Raw genomic sequence first — 23,507 nt, 5'->3', positions numbered from 1 at the left:
TGAAGGCGAAAAAATGCACGAAAGTGGCGTATTATATTTATGAATGTACAATATTTATGGTGAATTGTAAAAGTAGCTTAAGTTGACTTAAGTCATTTAGCTCAGAGCTATTTTCAATTTAAATTAGAAAAAATACCTTTCGCCAACATAAGCTGCTTTTACGTATTGCTAGAGATTTATAAAAATAGTTTTTACTTATTTACAGTAAAATTTATTATATATTTTAGGCGTATAGTGTATATCACTGCTGCATGTAAAGCATTCTTTAAAGAGAAGCGCTGCCAATAGAATTTGTTACTTAAATTTAATTATTTACTTTAATGCATTTTGTAAATTTCACAACAACAAAAAGTCAACAATGTGAAATTCGACTCGATTTTACAAAACAGTTTGGCCTTACGGAATTTTTTTAAAATAAATATTTAAGTTTTTTTTTGAGATTTCTTGTCTCAATGAACATTTTCGTTAATATGGTAGCATGCTTTTATCATTGGTTCTATATATGTACATAAAAGCCTTTGGATTTTAACAAAATATTTTATTACAGAGTATTTCATTGTATAAAAAACTTACCCGAAAAAAAATTAAAATATTTCTCAAAGTGCAGCAAAAAAATCTTTCCTTTTGGTACATATTTCCAACATTTTTAAACCACTCCTTCAATGGCAGCACAGCAGTGCACATTTTTATCGCGCACTTTAGTTTTATATACTTACATAGTTTTATTATTATTACTATTTTTACATTCGCCCCTCATATATGCTATATATGTACATATATTCACTATCGCGTATGAAAATGGGAATCGCGCCAAAAATCAAAAGAATCAGGGCTATTATATATTTACGCTTTTCACTTTTACAACATATTTCTGTCCGTTTGTTTATTTTGTTCACTTGTTATTTTATTATTATTTATACTGTTTGCAATATGCATCCTTCATTGGTATATATCTATGTATGTAGTATATGTATATATGTGTACGCATAAGTAAAAATATGCATACGCATACTTATGTACTTGTATGTACTTGAGTACGTATTTTATGCCATTTACGTCTACATAAGTAAATACACACATACTTATACATACCATATAGTGATTGTGCTGTTGCAAGTGGCAGTGCCGTTAAGTTATGTTGCACTTTTATATTTATAACTGCTTATTATTATAAATCACAGGAAATCACAATTAGTAAAGCTGAAGGCGAACGCCTGGGCATGCACATAAAGGGCGGACTTAATGGTCAGCGCGGCAATCCATGCGATCCCACCGACGAGGGTGTATTTGTATCGAAAATTAATTCGGTCGGCGCGGCAAGACGCGATGGACGACTTAAGGTATGTATATACCTATGTGTGTGTATATATAATAACTATATTTATTGCAAGTGAAAGTAAAATTTATCTGGCTTCAATAGTGTTTATTAATTGTAGAACGTTATGCATATGAGTTTCCAACCTCGAAAACTATTTTTAATACAAAAATCGAAACTTACAGAAACCACGAGGCATGGCATGCATCTGTGGCATAAACAGGGCTGCAAATATAGCGTAAACAATAAAAAAATTATTGAAATAACATTTTATTAAAATTTTGTAAGCGCTAAAAACTCAAAAAAATTTTTTTTGATATTCTAATCTCAAATACCGGCTTGAAAAAATAAACGTTTAATCCAAAATACCGGATAGAAAAATAAAAAAAATGTTAATCCAATGTTTATAATTAAAAAATCGAAAAAAAAAAATTGTGTTCGCGCACAGAATCAGTCATCATATTCAATACTTTAGAGTCGAGTGTTCGACAAACTTACACATTCAAACGATTTAACGATTTTTGTCAATTTTTAATTATGATTTGGGGATTAAAAATTAAATTTTCAAATTTCGATAAATTTTAAATTTTTAATGCCGATTTTACAATTAATAATTAAGTTTCAAAATTTTAATCCCACATTTTTGAACTAAAAATTGAAAATTTAATTTTTGCTTCGTAATCCAAATTGAAAAACTAATTTTTATTACTTTTTTCAATTGAAAAATTCGCAACCGTTATCAGCTTCGTTAATTTTAGGATTTTTTAAAATTTTCAATTTATTTAAAAAATTGTTTTATTTTCAAAATTTGTAACTTCGTGAATTTGTTTGTTGTTGTGTGCTTTCAGGTTGGTATGCGCCTGTTGGAAGTCAATGGCCACTCGCTGTTGGGTATTTCACATCAGGACGCTGTGAATGTTCTGCGCAATGCTGGCAATGAAATTCATTTGATCGCGTGCAAAGGATACGACAAATCCAATTTAATTCATTCCATTGGGGCTGCTGGCGGCATGAGCACAGGCTTCAACACAACAGGCAGCCGACAAGGTATGTACAGTTATATATACATATGCCGCGTTGTATGTGTGTTATTGTGGCAATATCGAATCTAGTGGGCGCTCTAGTGCCTCGCAATAAATTCAATTCGGCTTAGACACTTTGTTGCTATGCAGTTGTTGTTTTAGCACATCCAGCAAGACAAATTTTAATTTCTATTTGCTTTTATTTTATTTACATATTTATTAGGTTCGCGTGCTTCCGAGACTGGATCGGAACTGAGCCAAAGTCAGAGCATTTCGAGTTTGGATCGCGACGAAGATGAGCGCATACGACAAGTAAGTGTGAACGAAAGTTATAATTGTATATGGATATAAATTTTCGCATAATACGATTATCGTGACACTGCGACCTTGAAAAATTATAATTGTTTCCTTACTAAATAGTTAAAAAATATATATATATATGTATGTAGAGCTGCTCTTAAATAAACTTTGAAACATTTCTCGCTCTCCCAGGATTTTGAAGTTTTTACACCGAAAACCGAACCGAATAACGACCCCTCAGTATTGGCATCTGTGGCGGCATTGGCCCACTCGCCCACCACACCGCCGAGCGTTGGCGCTTTGCCACAACAGCATGCAGCTGAAAGCGAAACATCCAAGAGCGGTGCTCCAACAACAGCAACAACAACTCCCCAAGATGCACTCACCACGTTTGCTAATGCAGACAAAACGCTGGTGCAGTCTAAAGAAAAGAGTACACCCGAGAAGGTATTAAAATCGACTAATTCGCGCACCTACATTGACTCAGACTTAATATTTTATTTTTCTTTTCTTTTCACATTTTTCTACCTTTATTTCTGTAGGTGCTTGAAATAGTGCGTGCTGCCGATGCATTCACCTCAGTTCCACCCAAGTCACCAGCAGAACATCACGATCAGGATAAAATTCAAAAGACCACAACAGTTGTCATTTCGAAACACACACTCGACACAAATCCGTCGCCTGCGTTGTTGGCTGCCTCACCGCCAATTCACACGTCACCAACAACATTGCCCACACACACAACTGCGGCCACGACAACCACCACAACATCACCACCTGTCTCGCCAGCGTTGGCCAACGTTGCGGCAGCAAGTGGTAATACAGTGGCAGCGCCACCGACTCAGCAACAGGTATGTTGATGACAATTTATAGACATTTTGCATTGTTTGTTATTAGGCTTAACATGCATCCCAGTACCATTATCCTTGTGTTGTCATGTGCGTGTCGAACAATAACATTTACTCTCAGTTCTTTGTGTTGTGTTCATGTATTCCACCAACGCTAAAAAAAAAAAACAGAAAAAAAAATCACCAACACCACACACAGCCAAACATATATGTACTCATACTGAAACATTGCTAACAACTATAAATTGTGTTCAAACAAATATCTCACCTGTTCTCCAAAGAACGTTCATGATTTCTTTTTCTTTGCATTGGTGTGTTATTTTCCCGTTGTTTACGTTGCTAATTTTTATTTGAAAGCGGAATGTTGTTGTTCAGCGGAAAAGTTGCCCAGCTGAAAACGTGTTACTAATATTTGTAAACAAAAACTATGAATCTATATACATATACCATATATGCCTAGGTAGGCATTATACACGGTAGCTGCAGCAAATATTTCATACTTATGTACTCGTATATATGCATATGTGTGCCTGTATGTATGTGCATGTGTATGTATAATTATAAGTTTTAAAAAATTGCAACATTTTTAAAAAAAACTATGCGCGTAAAGTTTGCACAAAAGTCTAGTATATAAATGAATTTAACTACAAACAACTTTTGTTTCGGTTAGGCGCCACGTTTGCGCCATCGTTAGACAGACCTGTTCACTCATTCTTTTTGCGTTTTTGGTAAATTTTTCCATTTCAAAAGTATGTCACGCATTTTCATTGCAAACTTGTGTTTTTTCGTTTTTCTGGAGACTTGTGGTTATTGACAGTGGAATGCTGATTTCTGGGTTAAAAGTAAGTAGGTTAAATAGGAGGGCGTAAGGGCGTTTATGCTATGAAACGTTACAACTTAAATACTGTTGAATTGTCTACTGCAAAAATTCTCTTGAATAGTAAAGGTTAACATTCAAAATTGCTCTATAACTTTGCAAATTTCTTTGATTAAAAATAGTTCATAAAAGACTTTTACGAATATTATTATATTATTTTTATTGTTATAAAAACCATTTACTTTACCATTTTAAACAAATAATATCTATATTTGTTTTAAAGTACTAACCTTAACTAGAATATTGCCAAAGTTTCATGATATTTCATACAATCGTTTTCAAGTTATTGATTCCAAGTGACGCCACCTCTGATTTTTTTGCTCGCAGATAAAAAAAGTTCATTTGGTGTTTTCAAATTGGAAATCAATTCCAATTTTGAACCGGTAACGAAATTACCGAAATAACCGTTTCAATGAATGCATTGCTCTGTATAGAGATTGTGTCAAAAAATATAGCCCTATTTTCATTCCAAAGTAAAACGTTGTGGTGCCGAATACTTTGCAGTTCATGTAATATTTGGTTTCCACTCTAATACAACAGAAAGATAGAGTCCAGATATATTTTTTTAATCTCAGGAGTATGAACGCAACCCCTTTGAGCATTTTTAAAGCGATTTGAAATAGATTTCTATAAAACTCAAAAAAAAAAAAAAACTTCTACAATGTGCAGTCTAAAATTGCCTTAAACATAAATAAAAAAATAGATTTCTTTAGCAGTTTCTCTTTGCAACATGTCATCTTAATCATCTAATAAATTAGTATGATTTCAAAAATATCGTTGAAACACTATTTCGAGCTTTTTCTTCGACGTCTTATTTTGCTTTCATCAAATCATTTACAAGTGATTCGGGTAAATAATTCAAACTACATTAGCGATTTAGAGTAGATAACGCTACATTTGCGAAATTATAAAACGTTTTCCAACACTGGTACTAAACAATTTTCAGTACTTTTGGTTATATCTCTTGCTTTCCGGACTAATATTGGGGCATATACACAGTTGTAATTAATAAAATACTTTTCGAAGGTAATTTTAAGGCAATATTTAAGTAATATTAAGTAAATAATACTGAAACTATATTCAATTACTTACAACTATAAGCAAAAGTGTTGAAGTAAAAAACGGTATTGTAAGAAATTTGTGTAAAGTATGCAGCACTAAGCGTATATGGAGGTCGAGGAACTTCGAACTGTATAAAATAGAATTTAATGTGAATTTTTATATTTTAAAATTTTTTCTTTAAAACTACTCTCCTTCGTTTAATTAGTTGAAGCATCGAATGAAGACTAGTTGTGTGCATGCCAAAGCAGTTATAACCCTCCGCTTTGTATATATTTTTATGAATTGGTTTTAATTTGGTTTTCGTAAAAACACACAAACAGACATACAAACATATGTGTATTTGAAAGAAACTAAGTTAAAAAACCATTTATTAAGTACGTAATTTTTTTTTTATGAATTGCTAAGCATAAAGAAATAAATAAGATAAGAAATTAGATTCCGTTTCACACTTGGTATTAGTTTGAAAAACTTTTGTACTTACTTTTGCAATGCTGCTCGAATATTAAATACATATGTACATTGGTGTTAATCTCATTCTAACCCTTTCTCCTAAATCAGATTTCTTAGTTTTTTTTTAATTCCAAAAAATATTGGTGTATTCCTCTCTATTGACACTGCATCAAAACTGTGAATATTTGTTGTAAAATCTCAAATAAAAAACTCTTAACAATTAAATCATCTAACTTAATTCGACTTGAAATTAAACAAAAAAATCTCTTTTCTGTTTCGTTTTTCCGAATTTGGTTTTTCATTGCAGAGCACAGAGCAAAATAATGCTTAACAAGTGGATGATTATAACTATAAGACTGAATATTTAGTTTAACGGTCGAAAAGGGCCGCACAGCAAACAGTTCATAAAGCGCGCTTGCAACAGCAGGAATTAAAAAATTTTGTTGCAAACAAAAAAATTAATAATAAAAAAATAAAATTAAAATAAATTATGTAAAAAAATGTACATAAGTATATTTATGTATGTGCGTATTATGCGAGTAAACAAGCACACAAAGCTTCCATTAGCTGCTGGAAGCGTCAATAATGCGTTGTATGTAGCGTTACCAGATCATGAGTAAAAGTCGCAAAAATCAACGTGTTATTGTAAAAATAATAATAAATAAATGCATAAAGCAAGCAACCACAAAAACAAAAAAAAAAAAAAAAAAAAAAAAACAGACAAAAAATGCAACCATGCGATGAATTGAATTTAGCGAATATTTGACGCGCGTTTGTTTTGGAAAAGTTTATCAAACTATGTGTTTGTATGTATGTCAATGTTAAAATTGAAACTTTGTTATATGTAGTATAATAAATGAATTGTTGTTTGTACTATTTTTTTTGTTTCGGAAAATGAACTAAAACCAATTGTATGTTTATGAAATGATAACAGTGTTACTATGCAAATGCATTTATAATATATACAGAGAGGATAATTACATAGCTAAAATATATGAAAACAGATACTGCTGCAGCCACATATAATGTGTCCTAATACATGCAAATAAAGTACATACATAAATAAGTATAGCGAAATTTTCCTACTTGTACTGCACTACTATTTGAATAACGGAAATATTTTTCTACTTTTAACGACCTAAAAGTCTCAACAATGGTTTCCACAAACACTTATACATATGGTACTATACGAGTATAAACATTTATTGCAATTTACCCTGTCCAATATTGTCAGTCAGTATGTATACATATATAAATATGTATATCTGTGTGACTATGTTATCTTCAAAAGTTGAAAATTTTATTTTGACAAAGCTACAAATGTTTTGTAAACATAACGGTATATGCTGTCAGCTTTCAGACGTGTTCCGCTATCAACTATTACTTATTGTACTATCGGAATTTAACCACAGCAGCCTGTTTTGCAGTTATGTTATATAGTAAATAATAGTGTTTTGCTTATGTAAGAAGTACATACTTAATTATTGTGTTGAAAACATCGCGTTAAGTTGAATCTTAAGTTTAAAGCTTTAAACACGTAGATGACTGCGCGACACGACGTAGCGGCAGCGAAATTTTCTTGTCTGCAAACGGCGCCTTGAATCCAGCTTCTTGGAACATTTTGAAGACGGCAGCTACATATCAGATAGCCGATGTACACAATTTCATTGTTGCCGTGTTAAAACTTTTCACTTCACTGGCATTTAAATACTTTGTTAAAAGTGAAATTTTCTATGCATTCGTTTTAAATGATCAGTTGTTATTACAAAGGATCAGGAAGTTATTTAATGCTTCTGTTGGTAAATGAATTTGGCGACAGCGACAACTGCAAGCCTGCTGCCGTGAAGTCGTGCTGTTGTCTTAATAGCTATGCCCATATATATAATATGTGTCTATTTTAATATTTGATAGATGCTGCCTGTCGTCTGCCGTCGTCTATGTGTTTAATACATAAGTGGAAAATATTAATAAAACGAAAATGAAATTTTGAATAGAAAGAAAATAACAAATTTTGAAAATGTCAATGTTAATTGAAATTTTGTGTCATATATTGGTTTTATTACAAAAAACAAAAAAAAAAAAAAATTATAAATTAATTATACTATAGGCTAATCTTCAGTTTTTGGCTTTTATTTGAAAAAAATTCTTTCTTTTATATTTATTATTACGATTACACTTATTCGCCTTTATCGCGATGCGAACGCGTTGCCGAGTAGTAATCGGCACCGTGGCACTTGTATGTCGTTATTCAGCATTGGTGCACAGTGCCAATAAATTAACATGACGGGCTTTGTCTAGCTTCAGCGAGTGTAGTAACAGTGAAAATCGCAGTCCTCAATGTGAATAGAGAAATTTGCGAGGCATATAATTGCAAACTGTTATGTAATACGTACTCGCGGAATTCTTCTCACAAGCGCTAGCCCAATGCTTTCTTTCTAACTCAAAAACAATTTTTTTTATAAATTGCTTTACTCTGCAACTCTCTTTTATTAAAAATTGTACAAGTAACTTGGAATATCTTCGAAAAATTTTCACAGTCGTGTTTAACATTTATAGTTCTTCAACTGCTAAGCAGTTAACTTCTAGGTTCCTATGAGGGAGAAAGTGAAGAAAGGAAAGTCATTTAATTTTATTTTATTTTTGTGTGCAACTTCACTTTACTGTATATTTTTTTTACATGAACCTATAATTCAAGCCCAGTTCATGTTGAAATTTCAACAAAATTTACAGAAATCAATGCTCGGTATGTTGAGATGTTGAAAAAGATTTGCCGAAATCCCTCCTTTGATGCAATAATTACAAACTGTTGTTGAACGTACAGATTCCTGAAGATTTGTGTACCTAATCCAAGATAATACAACTAACAAACAAATGAACTATAAACTTATATCAATTGTCCAATGTGTAGTATATAGCATAATTAAAATTTAAAAAAATATATAATATATTAAACTAAATGTTTTGAATATATGTAGAAAAGGTGACTTTTCCTCTAAAACACGTACTATGCACTATACATACAAAATAATGAAAATATACAAATATAAATCGGATTGTTGCATTGAAGAAAGAATATTAATTGACAACTTTATAAAAATCGTGAAATTTTTTATGTAAATCAGAAAATCAAAACAAAATAATAAAAACTCAATGTCTTCTCGATTACAAAACAAAAAAAAAAGAAATAATTTTGTAAAAATTCTGTAAACCAAAAAGAAATTGGTTTTATTTTTGAGCGGCAGGTCAATTAGTAGAGCAAGAGAATATGAAGAATCTAGTATTCGTGCTTTGTACGCTTGCCTTTGTTTCCGCTAACATTTATGTGTATTTGTGTATCCGTTTATCAACATTTGTTTTGTCCTACATTTATCGCTGAGTTTCCTGCTTCTTTTTGCCATAATTCACTTTGGAAAAAAATGTTCTTTTGAATTGATTGTTCACATCAACTATTTGTCCGAAATATCATACGCTCTTCAGACATTATCACATCAAATTGATTATTATTCGGATTCAAATGTGCTAATCGAAAGTTCGAGTATCTGTCAATAATTACAAAAAATATTTAAATTCACTTTTGTACTTCTTACTCCACGAAGTTTACTAAGTAATGCATTGTAAGTAATTCACTCACTCAAACTCACAAACACACTCAAAAAAAAGAAAAAAGCAAAAAAAATCCCAAAAACTATATATGTACGTATTTATCCGGAGCACTCAATTACTACTCAATCTAATTTTCAACATACTCGCTCACTCAAGTTCCACCAGCACCAAGCACCAAAACCACAATTAGCACTTGTTATCATATCACCATTTTAAAACGCGCTTCAGTGTAAATGTTTTATCGCTTAAACTAATTGTTGGAAACTAAAACTAAGATACATACATATTTTCTAACATGAACGAACATTTTTGTTCAAAAGAACATTCAACAGAGGCGCACACCAACCCCAACATCAATACACAAAACGAGGACAGAAACCGTAGCAAAGCCTGCAGACACCCGTTATGAGTATAAAGAAATGGTAAAAAAACAAACGATTGCTCGTCAGGACGACACTGCTCCAAAGACAAAGAAAGTCACGAAAGCCGAACCAATTTATATTATTGACGACGAGGAAGGAGAAGACGAAGACGATGAAGAAGAAGACGAAGAAGAAGAAGACGAGGAGGAGGAGGAACAGTCGGATAAGCACGTGATTGACGGAGATGAAGATGTATTCGATACGTATTCACCGAATGCTTCGGCCGATCAAGGTGATACTGATTCGGACTACTTTGATCGAGCACGTCCTTCGCCCCGTTATACAAGCGATTCGGAGACTGACTATCGTCCGCATCGGCGCAATCATGAAATGTTAGGAAATATTTCTGGTCGCAGCACGCCCGACCTTTCAGGCTCTGCATTTGGTGGTCACCGCAAATCAGTTAGTTTTGATCTGAGCGGTGATGAAAGGTCAAAATCTGATTATGAACGCTCACGAACGCCCGACGGTTATTCCCGTTATTACGATTCTGAGCAAGAGTATGGAAGTTCACGGCCGCGTTTACCACGCAAAGGTATATTGCGTTCGGCCAGCCCTTCATCGTCGAACAACTCGACACTGGAGCGTTGTAGACGCCCCGAAAAACTGCCGCCAATAGTGCCTACAGTAGCGCGTATTAAGGAAATTGATTCGCCTACGCTGCAACATGTTCGCTCATCTTCGCCTTTGTCCAGTAGAGGTGGAAGTAGTAGAGGCTATCACAGTCCACCGCCGCAACCCGAAAAGCTTACGGTGTCTACGGAGATCGAAAGAGAAAATCCATTCCGTGAAGCGTTCCTAGACAATAGCAAAACTGATGAATATACCGAATTGGCAAAAGCTATGTCGAAATCACCATCGGCCCTCCGATCACCACGTGAACAATTTTTCTTTGGTTCGAAGTCGACTGAGAATTTGTTAACCTCAGAGCGTTCAGCTTCAAGTGGTCGTAGTACACCTAGTACAGTTGTTAGTGCGCAATCAAAATCTACAGAAGATCTGTTGTCTAGCTCAACCGGCGCCAAACCGAAACGTATACCACCTCCCATATTACCGAAACCGAAAACTAAAAAAGCTGAGTTGGTGCACAATATTGCGCTCGATGCCTTCCAAAAAGCTGACGTAGGTTATGGTGATTTCACAGTCTTTGAACATGATCCGACCACAAACACTATACATGAAATACGTTCGCCGCCTCCGCCAACAACACCAACCGTTCCATTAACACCACCGCCAACCGGTAGTAGTGCGAAACTTCCTGTGCGCGTAAAGGCGCCGCGTAGTCCATCGCGGCCACGTGAAAGTCCACCTCCCCCACCCGTCAACTACTCAACGATGCCAAAGCTTTCGTCGACAATTGCACATGTAAAAAAGAGCGAAGAAACTTACTACTTGGAGGTGCTTCCACCACCTCCGCCACTTTCCGATGATGAAATACCGCCTTCACAGCGTCGTCTCACTGAGTTTATACACGAAAATTCACCAGATCACATACTGGTTACTGAAGAAGAGCACCGCACAATCTTGCTGCATGAAAATGAAGTGCGCAACCAGTTACGTGGTGTAAGCAGAAAGTCACAAATACCCGAACTGGGCGCACCGCACGAAGAAGCGCCACCAGTTCCACATTACGCCAGCATCAAACACTCGGTAAATCCATTTATAGATAGTTCAGATGACAATTTTGATTCATTTCCTCTCCCTCCACCGCCCGAACACCTTATTTCCTCTACGGCTCTGAATCCCGGTTGTGATAGTAGCTCCCATTGCGATAGCGAATCTTCAACTATTAACATTGCTTCTCCTATTTCTTCTATTACTTCTTCCAATGCAAACATGCAGCCGAGGTTGGATTTTTTATCATCAGCAGCAACATTACAGGCAGGCATTCCATCCAATAACCCACTCTCGCCCACACAAATTTTCCCCACAGCGCAAATACTACCTGTTCAATATACCAACCTACCACAACCCCAGCAGCCGAATACCACTCACATCCTAACTGGTCAATTGGTTCCAACTAGTGCGAGCCACCACTTTTCTAATTCCCCACAGAATCAGTCGCTATTCACGGTAGGTGGTCTCGTACTGCTGCCACAGCCACAGTTTACTCCATCGACATCGCAAGTGTCTTCATCGTCGTCATCATCGTTGGTTACTACACCTATTTTTTTGGCCACTAGCGGTGGTACGACATCTTCCACCACTGGTGTATATATGAAACCTCAACCACTACAACAGCGGCCGCCACAACTTCATCTCCATCAGCGTAGCGTACTGGTGAGTGAATCGACAACCCAACCAACACAAGTAGCAAATGTTGCGCACAGTTCCGCAAGCAGCAACAAAAACACACTTAACACTGTGTCATCGGCTAAAGCCACTACCACAAATAGCGCCAACAACAGATATACTAGTACGAAACCAACATCAACATTAACAACCATCACTACAGCTAACACCTCGATTACCACTTCATCAGCAACGCCTGCATTTTCCTCTCTATCCCATTCCACCAACAGCACAAGCAGCACAGCGGCGTACACAATTAAAACCGCCAGCACCGCAACAAAAGCGCCCGGGTCAACAACCGGAACACCACCAGTTGCTAACCTTGCCTCTCCCACACCGTCATACACATCAATGCAATTTCCAACAATATCCGAAATAGTTGCACAAAACTCAACCGTGCCCATTTCCTCTTCCGGAAGTGCCGTTCACATCAGCACCGGCGATTATCAAAACACAGTCCACTCATTAGACCTTTCCACCTCCACCTTAGCATCGGTCGAATCTGAGTCGACTTCATCATTACAGCGCGCCATGAATGCGGCCTCCTATTACGAGACGGCGGAAGAAATCTACTCTACCATCGAAGAGGAGGCCATCTACAGCAACACATCATTCTTTGATTCCCGTCGCAGCAGCGATACCTCAGTGAATTGCCGGTCATCAACGTCACCACCGCCGCCGCCGTTGCCTCCCAAGCGACCTCTTAAGCCAACACATTTAATATTACGCACAGCCCCACCGCCACCGACTAGTGCGCGTCCCCTAAACTTGCGTTCACAATCGCAACCGCAATTGGACTTGACATCGTCACCGCTGTCGAGACCAAAGTTTGCAGGTGTTGTGCTCTCGGGAGCCATGTCGCCGCCCACAGGGAAAGAAACCACAGTGTGATTACAGACGTCGCTTGATGTGGCAAGGCGGCGTTGTAAGGCAGCGTTGAGGCGTATTCTCCATTAGTTTTGCTGTGTTCCGATTTGCAAGTCATCCGCAAGTTTATATTTTCTTTCCCTCTATGTGTTGGTGTGTGTGGGAGCTTCGTGCAGTGCCGGCGCGAAAGTGTCGGGCATTTTAATTGCTTAAATATAAGCAAGATTTGTTGTTTACCATTCCTTGTCATAGCTGCCATCAGTGCTTGCCACAGCGCCTTTTTCGCTTTCGCTGCCACCAACGAATCGATTCTGCGGTCGTGCATAGCTGTTGTGTTTGTTTGTAGGTGTAGGTGGTAATATTTCGTCAAACCCAAATTGATTCTTTGTAAGTCGTGCTGCCCGCTACTAGTTGACGCACAGCAGCGAGTTCGTGGGTTATTTTGTGTTTATGCCTTTGATTTGTTGAGTTTCGGAAGCATTCTTTTGGAAATAAATCATTTCAAATACTATTCGGCTGTATGTATGCAAATTTTCTTTTTGATTGTTTTTTTTTTTTTTGTTTACCCATTGTCTGTCTAATCTAATCAATGTCGTCCTTCGGGGGCTAAGCGACATACATTTCACCCAATACGAATAATAAATTGGACATATATTTGTCGCATGAAGGTTGCATACTAAATTGTGTGGTATAAAATAAAAAATATTTGCATTTAAATTGAAAACTAACACTTTCCATTCAATTCATCTTCATACCGCAATAGCAGCAATAACAACTCATGTCGATTTCGCCGACCTTCCTAATACTTTATGCTCAAATTGATTAAAAAATTGCATGGGAATGTTTGCGAAGGTTTCAGGTTTACTGCTCCGAGTGAAATACCGCTAGGCTGCAAAATATTTCTATATATTTATTTATTATCGCCTAAATAACAAGAAATTAGTTGAATCTAATTTAAAAATATTTGGCTTTAGCAGCACGCAGTTTATACCACTACGCGTATTAAGGGGTGCTTCAATACAAATTTTGATATTTTTACACTACTTTAGTGATAATTTCTAAAAAATAATTATTAAACAATAAACGAAAATTTTAACGTAATTTTTCAAGTTTTTTTTTTTATCGCTTTTGATTGCAACACCCTTTATTCAAGTTGAAAATATTACTGTCATATTTGCAATTGCTATCCGCTGCCTCTATAGATTAGAAGTAATAAGTTTTATCATTCATGCACCAATAAAATAGTAAAAGGAATCGAATTATATTTATATAATTTATATATTAAATTTCATCCAACAATAACAACAATAGCACTTTACCAAGACACTAGAACTTTTTAAGAATACATATATAAGCATATACATACAGTCACGCACCAAAGTATGCAGACGCCTATTCCGGTCATAAAATAATTTATTCTTTCATTTCTTTTTTAAATATAAATAACAAAAAATACAAAACTTTTTGCAGAAAATAAAATTATTTTAGTTTATATTCTAACCGAAGTGAGTGACTGTATATACCATACATACATAAAATTCTTAGCATATTGGTCGGCATTACATAGTACGTACACTAACCTCTATTATTAGTTGTTGACAAACTTTTCTATTTAATTCTACTTGCATCACAAAACTAGCATTAAGTTTCGAAAACCAATACACATTTAATAATAATGTAATAAAAATCAGTAATATATCGTTATTCGGATTTGTTTTATTTTGTGCCGTCCTTTTGTTCTTTGTTAAATTTTTTTTTTATATTATTGATGCTTTTTCGATGGCTAGGAAATTGTATAGTACTAAAATCAAGTAGTTGTTTGGTTGTAACAATTGTTATTACAAAATATGTGGATGCTTAGTAATCGTAAAACGCTTGATTTAGCGCTCGATTTATCAATATAATTTCAAAATATATTATCAATATAGTGCAAAAAGTTATTTTGATAGCTTGAATTTGGCTGCAGCAATGCTTAGTAATATTTAATTTCACCTCAAGCTCAGAGGTCAAGGCTAACAACTTTAATTTTTTTTAATAAAATATCTTCAAATTGGTTAGCAATAATTTGCAGCCGTCTCATCAAACATTTTCTTTAAATTCTCGTATTTCTTGACTTATTTTCATATAATTTATGTCGAGTCACGATTTCGACTAAGACTTGTCTAGTATGAGTAGGTATTCTAAAATTTTATTTACAATCTAAATTCGCGCAAATTTTTCCAGTTTGCCGCTAAAGTTATCATACATATATGAGCCACAAACAAGAATTGTAGTGACAAAATTGTGACATACTACGTCATAAACGAACTGTCAAACATACATAGCAATTGTAACCGCAGTCTTCCCCTTCTTTCGTTCATGACATCAGGAAGTAATGTATTTTACTGTCAAACGCAAATCAATATATATTAAATCAATATATATATATATATATTTGCTAAATTGCAGAAATAAAGTTCCTGTTTTTTCGAAAATAATTGGTTTGCTATTTTTGTTTTTTGGTTTTCGCACTCTTTCGTGGTCGGCTACATATAAATGATGGGGAACTAATATGTGATTGCAGTTATATTTTTTGACAGCTGCTCTTCTTGACAGTCATCTTGTGCTGCATGCCTTTATATTTCCTTTTACTCGTTATGTTCCTACATATCTTCAAAACACTCTGAGGATAACTAAAAAGAATAATAATGGGCCTTAAGTGCCTAGGCGACTGGTGGCTTATTTGCGACCATAGTGCTTTAATACTACAAAACTATTTGCCCCAGTTATCAGTAATATATTTATGTATGTGTTAGTTCATTATCTTTGCGCTGCTCTTATCTGGACTGGCTAATTAAGTTTGTTGCTAAAAGGCTATCTTATCTTTGTTGCTGTTGCTCTGATTTTTATTTATTTTTTTTTTGACTACTTCCGCCCACATAACTATTACGCATTTATAAATGTGTGTAGGCAAGCGTGATGTTAGTTTTCTAATTTTTTTTTTTGTTTTTTAACGAATTGTAATAGATTCTAGTTGCAAAAATAGAATTTCAGCGCCATCTAGCCGATCTCGGTTGAAAAGCTGTTTAGTTCTTGCTACTCAGTAGGAAAATTTGTTAATGTTATTTAATTTTTTTTTTCTGTTATTTATTTTTTTTAATTGTTAATTTTTTGTATTTAGCAGCGCTAAGTTTAAGAACACAGTGAGAACAACCGCCATTGTTCAAAGCGACTGATTAAACAGTTAAAGCCGCAAGTACACAAGTGTGAAATGTTTGCCAATCCTCACACATACACACACTTATTGATATAAAATGGTTTACCTGAGCTTTATGTTGTTTTTTGCGTGTGCGGAATACTTTTTATAGTCTTTTAATTTTTTTTACTTCATTTTATTTCTTAGCTTATACTCGTACATCCCGCTCTCTCTACTCTTCTACACATCGAAACTCAATAAATTTTAATTAACTCGCTTGTTTGAAACATAAAGCCCTACTTTGACTCGACTTAAATTGGTAATGAAGAATTTGACATAATATTAATTACACAATGCCCTCAGCACACACACACACACACACACACATATATATATATATATATATATATATAAGATAGACATGAAGGTGCCAACCGTCGCTATAAAAATGCTCAGCACCGTCATACCTCCATTTCTTCACCTTCTCCCCACCACTTTTACTTGGGGGCAGAATGTGTAGTGTTCCGTTGCAGTTGTAGCACTACACCGTTATTCTACTAGATTTAGAATTAATGATGTCATGCTGCTGCTGCTGCTGCTACACAATACACGACTTTATGTATGGTATATCCGAGCGCATCATCAGCGCCAACACCAGCAGCATCAACCATATCCGTACACATTTCTGATGAACTACAATACAAAACAGAGCGCACAGCTCTAGAAAGGGAAGAAAGCGTTTTTTCTAGTGTATTACTTTTTCAGTTATTTTTTGTTTTTATAATTCTGTTTGCAGTAAATTCATTACCTGTACATACAAAATAAAAAAGCGAATGCCGAGCTACTCACCGTCGCTTCATCGCTTCTTCGAGTACACCGCATGAAAAAATGCATTCGATCCATTAAACAGACAGCAGATGGCTTAGCTGATAAAGCATACTCACTCGGGCATTTAGAGCTTGCATGTAGATATGTGTGTATGTGTGAAAGAGTGTTTGAGTGTGTGTTGTATAGCAATTTGTCGAAAATGCAAAAATTTGAAGAGTAATTCGTAAAAGAATAAGGTTTCACTGTTGAGCATGGTCTTCTTGTTGGTAATACCTTTGATATTCGAATCGCTTGGAGGTCAGTCAGTGGATCGTTCTATTAGCCGTGTACTATTTGAAAAGGAATTTGTAAATTACTTTGCCTTACACACAAATATTCTACTATTGCACTCTCCTCTTTGTAAATCTTCGATAAATACCGAATTATTGATACTTGAAATATTTTATACTATGTATACATATTGCTTATTTAACAAAATACTGTCATAAGTCAAAAAGATAATATTTTTACTTGATTTATCTTCACGAAAATTCGAAAAAATTCTAAGATGTTCTTTAGTAGTTTTTTTTTTCCAAAGTAACAGAATTTCTACAATCTGAGAATTTTTGAAAAGTATTTGCGGTTTGGAGATTTAGTTGATTTATGACAGTATTCCATTAGATATTCGAGATATTTGTAAAATTGTAACTATGATAGTTTTTTAAACCTAAACTACTTTAAGTATTTTTCTACCCTTTTTTATTATAATTTTTTTAAAAATATATTCTAATAATATATATAATAGTATATTAATTAATGAATTTATATTTTGATTTGCTCTAGCAGTCACCTACATCCGATTCCATTACAACAACAAAAGTGCCTAAATCAGTTTCTGATAAGAAACGTTTCTTTGAGTCAGCCATGGAAGATCAACATAAACCATCACAGAAGACAGGTGAGATGTGATAAAACATATAATTATATAGTAAAAAGTGACTTATTTATTTACAAAATATTTTAATAAGGTTTCACATTCGCAATTATTTTAGGAAAGGATGAAATTTCAAGTAGTTTTGCATAAATTTTAAAATGATTAAATAAGGAATTTTACAATAGTAACAAAGCTCGCCCTCAAAAATTTATATTGTGCGACATGGCGTATGAGTAAATTTTTATTAATTCAACTCAGGTTTTAAGAGGCATATGTGCGTAGTGTGACAGCCTAAAAGGCGATTTTGGGAATTAAAAATAAAAGCAAAACTACTGTATTAATTGTATTATATTTAATAGGGTGCTTTTTTTTTGGAACTATTTTTTCTTTCGGTCCCATCGTGAAATTTTGTTGGAAATACCCAAAAAAAAAAAAAATCCCTGAAAGGTTTAGCCCTTAATATTAATTTTAAGTACTGGACCAAGGCGTGTAGATTTCCCATTTAAAATACACGAAAACTTTTTATTTTTTTATTTTTAAATCTCTATAGCTTAGCGGCATTGTATGGCATCACTTTGACCAAAGTCGGTTTTTTTTTCAGAATTTGAACGCTTTACAAAAGTGCCCATTGCGGCTGAGTTGTAAAATTTCAAAATGGGGCCGAAAAAAAAATAAAAAAAAGCACCCCAATATTTATACATATTTTAGGAGTACACAATACAATTTTTAAAGGCAAGGATTTAATATTTATCGCGTTACAGACGATATCCGACGGCGGTAAAAAGGTTCTGCACTGTTTCGGTGATCCCAAATGATAAAAAAATCTTGACTAGGAGATATTGTTTGTACAGTGACCTACGTTCAAAAAAAAAAATTCAAGAATTGTAATATTGACAAAAATTTTATCCAAAATTTTGATCGTTTTTGACCTGCCGAAATTCGATTTTTTATCACATCAAAAAACTGGTAGGTCATTGCATGCGTTGTATTTACTGAATGTGTGTGAATGTAATCGCGGCAGAAAATTCGAAAAATGCTGCTTTCAGAAAAATGCATTTAAAGATGAATTATTGATTTTGACACAGTTACGGCTGTAACTCAAAAAATATTTGTTGTATATGTTATTTTTGATGGTATAAACTATCGATAAATGCAAGAATTAAAAGATAGATTTTTACGAAATTTCACACTAGATGTGCCCCTAAATTCTATGCAAGAATATTGAAAACGATGCTTCAAAAACTAAATTTCTCACTGAAATAAGGTTTCGTAAAATTTTTTATCGATTATGTAAAATTTCGGCTTTCAATTGTGCCTCTTTCTCGTGCTTCTAGAGATCCTGCGTTACGTCTGCGTTTTTTCATTTATATGTATATATATATATATTTTTGGTGTTTTAAATCGATGAGAATTATACGCGGTATTATTTTACCTATATTTAAAATCTTAGGAAATACAACGTCATCAGCCATTTGAATGCATCAACAACTAGTAGTAGCTTCTTTAATCGGATATCATCAGGAAGCACATCAAATATATAAAAAAAAAAGTTCGCGCTTGAGTAACTCAGAAATATTTTTCGGTCCAACAAATTCCAATGTAGATAAAAGAAAGTTGTGCGCTGTTCTGATTTCGCAAGTTTTCATTCATTTTTTACTATTTCACAATGTTTTCAACACAATACTTTATTGCGCTAAAACAAACGATCCAAGGAAAATAAATCGCGCACACCAAGAAGTCAAAAGAGCCAAATAAGTTCAAAGTGAAGATATCCAATCTTTATTGTATGCAACAGCAGCACTATGCTGTGACTCTGGATAACAAAATAATTTCCCTGCTATCTTGATTTATGACTAACCATACAGCTGCGAGTACAGTGCGGGTTAAGGGCATTGCCGTGGGTATTGATAACCAAGCGATATACTTATGTTTGTAGGTACCCACTTACATGTGTACATATGGTATACAGTTATTTATGCATGCAGACGCTATAATGTGCAGGATTAGATTATGGTGGACCAAGAAGGTGGTGTGACTGAGCAGAGATGTTGTTTGGTTGAGAAGTGATATTGTGTTTGGCGTGTCCCTGTAGCCATGGCCGTTACTTGTAGCCAATGTTGGTCTATCAGTAGTAAACGTTTGTTGTTATTTAATGTTTGTACTTGTATTATGGAAGTGCGTTGATTTGTTGCTGCTTATTGCACTGCACATAACAACTATTTGCTCAACAGTGCGGCATAAAGTTTGCCAAGTGTGGCGGACAGTAAGTGAGCGAACGTCTTAACAAGCCCGATGAGTGAGTGAGTGCACGAATTGGGTGCTGCTGAAGCTATTACGTGCTTAGCCAAGTTGGTTATACCCATCATGAAAATTATTAGTAAAGTTACTGTAATAGTATTTGTTTTATTCCAAGTGGTACCAAAGTTATACTGGTTTAAATATAAATATATATAAAAATATGCGAAAGTTGGTTGACCTACTGGTTGGTTACTATAACCATATAAGCCACATAATCGATATCGCATTGGAAAAGTTTAAAGAAATGGGGAATATACGCATTTGGTATATATACTTTTTATAACGTCTTCTACATCTAAGCAAATGCGAGCTAAAACATCCAGTATAGCATACGAATCCAACTCGAAGATGATGGGTGGATTTTTTGAGGTGTGAAAACAGCATTTCGAAGTTATTTTGTCCTTTTCATTGATTTGAGACACGGTGCATTGTCGAGATTGTGAGCCCGTGTGGCAACCACTGTATTCGTATGCCCGAATTTCCAACACATTCATTTGACGTCTTCAGAGTGTCTGCTAATTCGATCAAGATCATTCATATATCAGAGACAGGGTATATTAAGTTTGCAACGAAGTTTGTAACTCCAAGTAGAAAACATCGGATACGCTATAGAGTATACTCGTATATACAAATGACAGCCAAGAACGTCTATGCGAATTAGTACCTCAGCTTTAGAAGTGTACATAGTTCTGAAACTTTGCACATGCAATTGGTATTTTCTCCACAAGAATGTGCTCATTTGATGGAACCGCCGATATCAAACCAATATAGGATATACATACCTGCCATACAAACTGATCCATCATAAAGAAGTTCTTGTGTGAAAAGCTTTTTTATTTGACAAGATATCTTCACGAAATCTAGCATAGATTATGTTCCAAGGCAGTTCTATTGTACTATCGTCAAACAAATTGTTCAGTTGGGACCAGTATAGCATATAACTGTCATACAAACTGACCGATTTTTCTTGTTTTTCGCTATTTTCACTCAAAATGTTGTCATTTCACTAATCAATCGGAATATATGTAGAGTTGTTTGTTGACGACTCCGTCTAACTAACAAATATATGGCTTTACTTCTAGTTACTGTCTCTCATAAAAACGTTTCAAAATTCCCAGTCCATCTGGCACATCCAGCTCCAAAGTGATGCATTTACATAGAACTGCAAAAGCTTCAATATAACCTTTATATAATATATATTTCGAAAATGTGCAACAAAGAAAATGCGCTTGGCACTCACTTTGCATCAACGCTATAAAGCCATGGATTTTAAAATTATTTGATTGAAAACAGTAACTCCTTATTTCTCTTTTCACGCTTAATTTTTCGATTTCTGAGAAAACTAGGGCAATAATATTGAAACGAAAGGGCCACTCATAGTAAATTTGATAAAAAGGCATTAATCTTGATGCGACTGAAGCCAACCATCTTGACTTTCGCCTTTTGCCGGGGCATTTTATTGGCATTTTCTACAGTTGTTTTATTTTCTTTTTTATTTTGTCTTGTTCTATTTTCATGGCTTTTCTATACGCTTAAGTTTCCGAGTATTGTTCATTTATTTAAGTTTTCTTTTCGTTTTTCTTTTCATGTCTGCGCAAATAAATAGAAAAAGTTTTTTCATTCCTGTCAAAGGATGAAGTTGAGAAGTTGAAGCAAGAAGAAGAGAGGAAAATCGCAACACTGCGTCGTGATAAGAAATCGGGCTTATTGGATGGACCCTCTGCAAATGGCAATGATGAGTACGATGCTTCCAACAACAATTGTGCCGCAGCCAACAGCGCTGCACATGCCGTCACCATACCGTGCCTTGCCGGCGAACAGCGAAAACTACAACAACCGAATGATGGGCGAACTTATGAAGAGAATTATGATTATGACGACGATAGACGGCTTGTAGTTGACCATCGTCACGTACTGCGCGATACCATTGTTGAGCGGGATAATTGTGAGGCGGATGACATGAGGTGAGTGTATGCCACATGCAATACAAATCAGATTAATAGCGCCTAGAGAGATGATCACAACTCATGGCGAGCCATCGGCACACACAGGCACATACCTACAATGAAGAACCTAAGTTGTATGTGTGCGTGTGTGCGTGTGTGCGGCATGAGTTATCTGATCATTTGCATATTTATAGTTGCGTTACTTATGGTACATCTTTTGTTTTATTCAATTGTTATTAATGCTTTTGGTGAAAGTGTTTAGCTTTAATGCTTCTTCGAATATACACAAACACAATTACATACACATATATATACTTGTATCATAAATAAAATGCACATAATTACATTAAATGCAATCTAATTATATCTAATTCAATAATGTTGCAATTGAAATGCATTTCACACAAACAACATGTTGCAATTATGTGACGTCATTTATTTTATGTACTAGTATTTATTGATAATAATATGCCTTTTCGGTATGTAAGGTTAATTATTATTTGCTATCAACTCGAATTTAATTGTGCTTTTTGATTGGGTTTTGGTTGTGCCATAGAAATATTTCTGCATATGTTCTTATCTCTATCACCATGTTCATATTTTCCACATAAATTTTGCTTCGAATTAATTTTCTGTGGTTTGTTCTCTTTTACCCTCATTTCTTTTGGCCTACTTCTACTACACACATCATCACATCTACATATATACATATGTATTTATAATTAAAATGTATAGCAATATGGAGGAACTTTATATAATTCTAGAAATGTAAGGCTTCGTGTTGTTTAACGATTTTTATATTAAACCACATATACATATATACATATATAATATTATAATGCAAAGTCTGAACTTATAGAAATTAGACAATAATCTTACATAAGTATTTACATATATTAAAACAAGTACGAAGTGACTTTTTCACAAATTTATCAGTAGTTCATATTAAGTTCTATGACATATTGATGTATGCTATCAAAGGTGCGACAAATTTTTTTTTGAACCTCTTCCAAAACAGATAAAGGCACAAAATAGGTAGACACAGCTCGAACGAATATAAATCTAGGTTTTTTTTGGTTACGTATGATGATCCGACTTTTCTAGAAACTGGTTACTATAATACCAAATGATAGCGGCATTTGCTTTCAGGGGTTGTATCCGCACGTTAATTAAAAAAAAAAACGATTTTTTCTTTTGCTGATATATCGAGTGTATTTGTACGAATTTTTTAACATAGTTTGATCGGCTACCAAAACTTTAAACGCGTTTTTTCGCAATGTTGTTTTCAA

The 23,507-nt window shown here is 34.6% G+C and overlaps 1 protein-coding gene across 26 annotated transcripts in view; it reads left to right on the top strand.

Annotated features, from left to right (window-relative positions):
• scrib (scribble planar cell polarity protein) overlaps positions 1–23,507 on the top strand; it is a 125,812-nt gene that overhangs the window by 82,102 nt on the left and 20,203 nt on the right. For 19 of the 26 annotated variants that reach the window (XM_070105833.1, XM_070105834.1, XM_070105838.1 and 16 more), the window contains 8 exons: positions 1,182–1,340; positions 2,164–2,362; positions 2,561–2,649; positions 2,830–3,084; positions 3,180–3,488; positions 9,798–12,179; positions 17,884–17,998; positions 21,879–22,236. In XM_070105833.1, the coding sequence (XP_069961934.1) occupies positions 1,182–1,340; positions 2,164–2,362; positions 2,561–2,649; positions 2,830–3,084; positions 3,180–3,488; positions 9,798–12,179; positions 17,884–17,998; positions 21,879–22,236 (3,866 nt within the window). The remainder of the gene's footprint in view (positions 1–1,181; positions 1,341–2,163; positions 2,363–2,560; positions 2,650–2,829; positions 3,085–3,179; positions 3,489–9,797; positions 12,180–17,883; positions 17,999–21,878; positions 22,237–23,507) is intronic. The other 7 variants (XM_036361527.2, XM_036361517.2, XM_036361528.2 and 4 more) reach the window with 6 other exon arrangements.

Source organism: Bactrocera oleae, chromosome 2, assembly GCF_042242935.1.
Source record: "Bactrocera oleae isolate idBacOlea1 chromosome 2, idBacOlea1, whole genome shotgun sequence".
NCBI classification, from domain to species: Eukaryota; Metazoa; Arthropoda; class Insecta; order Diptera; family Tephritidae; genus Bactrocera; species Bactrocera oleae.
The sequence above is the reverse complement of the archived record's forward strand: the minus strand, read 5'-3'. Positions and strand labels throughout refer to the sequence as shown.